The sequence below is a fragment of the Haliaeetus leucocephalus genome, unplaced genomic scaffold (genome assembly GCF_000737465.1).
Source record: "Haliaeetus leucocephalus isolate CR32 unplaced genomic scaffold, Haliaeetus_leucocephalus-4.0 Scaffold282, whole genome shotgun sequence".
NCBI classification, from domain to species: Eukaryota; Metazoa; Chordata; class Aves; order Accipitriformes; family Accipitridae; genus Haliaeetus; species Haliaeetus leucocephalus.
The window spans coordinates 81,327-84,713 of NW_010972718.1; the positions used below are offsets into that span (position 1 = coordinate 81,327).

A 3,387-nucleotide genomic window follows, 5' to 3' on the forward strand; every position below is an offset into this window, starting at 1 on the left:
CCCCGCAACAATTAAACCTCTTGTCTGTGGCTGTGGCCCGTGTCATCGTCTGTCCCCCACCCCACACTGGGAGGTGACCTGATGGTGGCTTCTCCGCTGTCTGATATTGGGGTTGAGCTACATCAACCTCCCCCCCAAAAAAGCTGTTCCCAAGAGGCGTGCCTCAGTTTCCCCACTGCCAAAGGGTGGAAAAGCAGGAGGTGGCCATGGGGAGGGCACGGTGGTGGCTTCTCCGCTGTCTGATACTGGGGTTGAGCTGCGTCACCTCTCCCAAAGAGTCATCCCCAACAGGCGTGCCTCAGTTTCTCCACTGCCAAAGGGTGGGAGGGTGAGAATTGACCATGGGGAGGACACGGCGGTGGCTTCTCTGGTGTCTGATATCGGGGTTCAGCCAGATCGCACACACCCCCCCCAGAGGTGTGCCTCAGTTTCCCTGCTGGGAAGGGGCAGGTGGCTGCAGCAGTGGCTTCTCCGCTGTCTAATATTGGGGTTCATTTGCATCACACCCCCCTCCAGGGCCATGCCCAGCAGGCATGCCTCAGTTTCCCCATCACAAAAGGGTGGAAGGGTGAGATGTGGCCATGGTGGTGGCTTCTCCGCTGTCCAATATTGGGCTTCAGCCGGATCACACTCCCCATGGAATCATTGCCAAGAGGTGTGCCTCAGTTTCCCCACTGCCAGAGATGGGGAGGTGGCCACAGAGAGGATGCAGCAGTGTCTTCTCCACCATCCTATACTGGGGCTGAGCTGAATTGCATCCCCCCCACACCCCAAAGAGCCATCCCCAGAGGCGTGCCTCAGTTTCCCCACCGGGAAAGCACGGGCGAGGTTCCTGCCGTGCCAAGCCCAGCGCCGGGGCACAGTCCACTTGGCTTCGCCCATCGCCGGTGACGCAGAGCACCGGGATCAAATCCCTGGGGACAAGCCCTGAGGAGGAGGAGGAGGAGGAAGAGGCGGGAGTTGGCATGTGGTGGGGATGAAGGCAGGGCACCACGGGGAGAAGCCGGAGCTCGCCCGCTGCGCCCGATAACACCGGCACCCACCGCTGGCCATGTGGGTGCTGGGAATGCTGGGCTTGGCGCTGAGCTGCCGGGGGGCAGGTAGGATTTTGGGGGGGGGGGGGAGGGGGGGGAAAGCAAGTTATTGGGGGGGAACAATGTCCCCAACCCCTGGGGACCCTTCCCACCCCCGCGTCCCCCCCTTGTAGGCGCCTTCCTGGTGCACGTGGCCAGCTCCTGCCCGCTGGCCAACAACGGCTCTACGCTGGCCTTCAGCTTCACCCTCGTCTTCAACAAGAACCCGCTGGTCTGTTACGAGCCCGACGCCCGGCACTTCGCCCCCTGCGACTGGGGGCTGCTCCATCCCTACGCCACCATCCTCGCTGCCATCCTCAACAACGGCACCGCCTGGGTGCAGCGCGCCGAAGCCCGGCGCCGGGCTTGCCGCGACCTGGCCCCCCGATTCTGGTCCTCCACGGCGCTGCGGCGGAGTGAGCCCTGCGGCGCGTTGCATGGGGCGTTTGCATGGGGCTTTGCACGGGATGTTGCACGGGGTGTTGCACAAGGCGTTGGATGGGGAATACATGGGGACGCTGAATAGGGACGTTGCATGGGGATGTTGCGCGGGGACATTGCATGGGGCGTTGCATGAGGCGTTGAATGGGGAGATTGCACAGGGACGTCACACAGGGCATCGTACAGGGTGTTGCACGGGGACGTTGCACGGTGCATTGACTGAGATGTTGCACAGGGATGTGGCATGGAGCAATACGTGTGGACATTGCACAGGGAGCATGTGGGGCATTGCATGAGGATGTCATGTGGGATGCTGCACGGGGATGTTGCACGGGGCATTGAATGGGACGTTGCACACGGATATTGCACGGGGACATTACACGGGGAATGCACGGGGACATTGCACGGGGACATTGCACAGGGCATCGTATGGGACGCGTGTGGGTATATGCACGGGGACGTTGCACGGGGACATTGCACAGGGGCAATGCACAGGTACGTTGCGCAGGGACACGCACGGGGACATCACGGGGTGAGGAGGGGACCTGACTGTCCCCTCCCTGCCCCAGCACCACCCCAAATCCGCATCGTCTCCGTCCCCCTCCCCAACACCCCCGATGCCGTCCTCCTCACCTGCCACGTCTGGGGCTTCTACCCCGCCGAGGTGATGGTCCTCTGGCTGCACAATGGGGACGTGGTGGCCACCGGGGACAACGCCGAGCTCCTGCCCAACGGCGACTGGACCTACCAGACGCAGGTGACCCTGACGGTCACCGCCAAGGTTGGGGACACCTTCACGTGTTCGGTGCAGCACGCCAGCCTGGACCGGCCCCTCTGCGAGGACTGGGGTGAGGGCGGGTGATGGGGACACGGCACCCGGACGGCTGGGTCCTCAGTGGCTCAGCGCGGCCGCTCTGTCCCCGCAGGTCCCGGCTTGTCCCCGGGGTTGACGGTGAAGGTGGTGGCGGCGGCGGTGGTAATGACCGTGGGGCTGGTGGTCTTCACCGCTGGCACTTTCAGCTACTGCCGCCAGGCTCCGGGTGAGGGACAGGCATGGGGGACGCACGTGTGGCACGTGGGGGACATGGCACCCACCTGAATTAGGGGTGTCCCTAATTCATCTTCTTATGTCTGACAGCGCCTGGTCCTGGTCCTAGTCCTGGTTCTTGTCCTGGTTCTGGATCTGGTCTTGGTCCTGGTTCTGGTCGTGGTCCTGGTCCCCATCTTGGATCTGGTCTCAGTCCTGGTCCTGGATCTGGTCTCAATCCTGGTCCTGGTCCTGGTCTCAGTTCTGGTCCTGGTCCCTGTCCTGGTCTTGGTCCTGGTCTCGGTCCTGGTCCCGGTCCCGGTCCTGGTTGCCATCCTGGATCCGGTCTCGGTCCCGGTCCCGGTCCTGGTCCTGGTCGCCATCCTGGATCTGGTCCCAGTCCCGGTCCCGGTCCTGGTCCCGGTCCCGGTCCCGGTTCTGGTCCTGGTCCCGGTCCTGGTCCCTCCATGGCCATGCATGACCACACAGTGACCAAACTCTGAGGTCCCAACTGTGATGGGCGGGGGCGTGCCCCTCAGCCACCCCCCCCTCCCAAAAATAAAAACATTTGTGGTCCCCATCCCTGAGTGGCTTTGTCCGTGGTGATCCTCACGAGTAGGGGGGGGCCTCTCCCAGTGCTCCCAGTTTGGAGGCAGAGGGGTTACTGGGAGGGGGGAGGGGTTAGCGCTACAAGCGGAAGCCCTGTTGAAGGTGTGGGGGGGGCCACACATGTGAACCCCTGGGTGCAGCCACCCTAAACGCCCGAGTCCCCAGCCCAGTCTGGGGGTGGGTGTCAAAGCAAAGCCTCCATAGGACGGTGACCCCCCCCATCATGGGGGGGTGGCA

General features: G+C 63.4%; 1 protein-coding gene across 1 annotated transcript in view; it reads left to right on the plus strand.

Moving 5' to 3' along the window:
• Nucleotides 1-1,065: 1,065 nt before the first annotated feature.
• Nucleotides 1,066-3,387, plus strand: part of LOC104833322 (HLA class II histocompatibility antigen, DM beta chain) — a 5,126-nt gene continuing 2,804 nt past the window's right edge. The window contains exon 1 of the mRNA XM_010569910.1: nt 1,066-1,100. Within this exon, the coding sequence (XP_010568212.1) occupies nt 1,067-1,100 (34 nt within the window). The 5' untranslated portion in view covers nt 1,066. The remainder of the gene's footprint in view (nt 1,101-3,387) is intronic.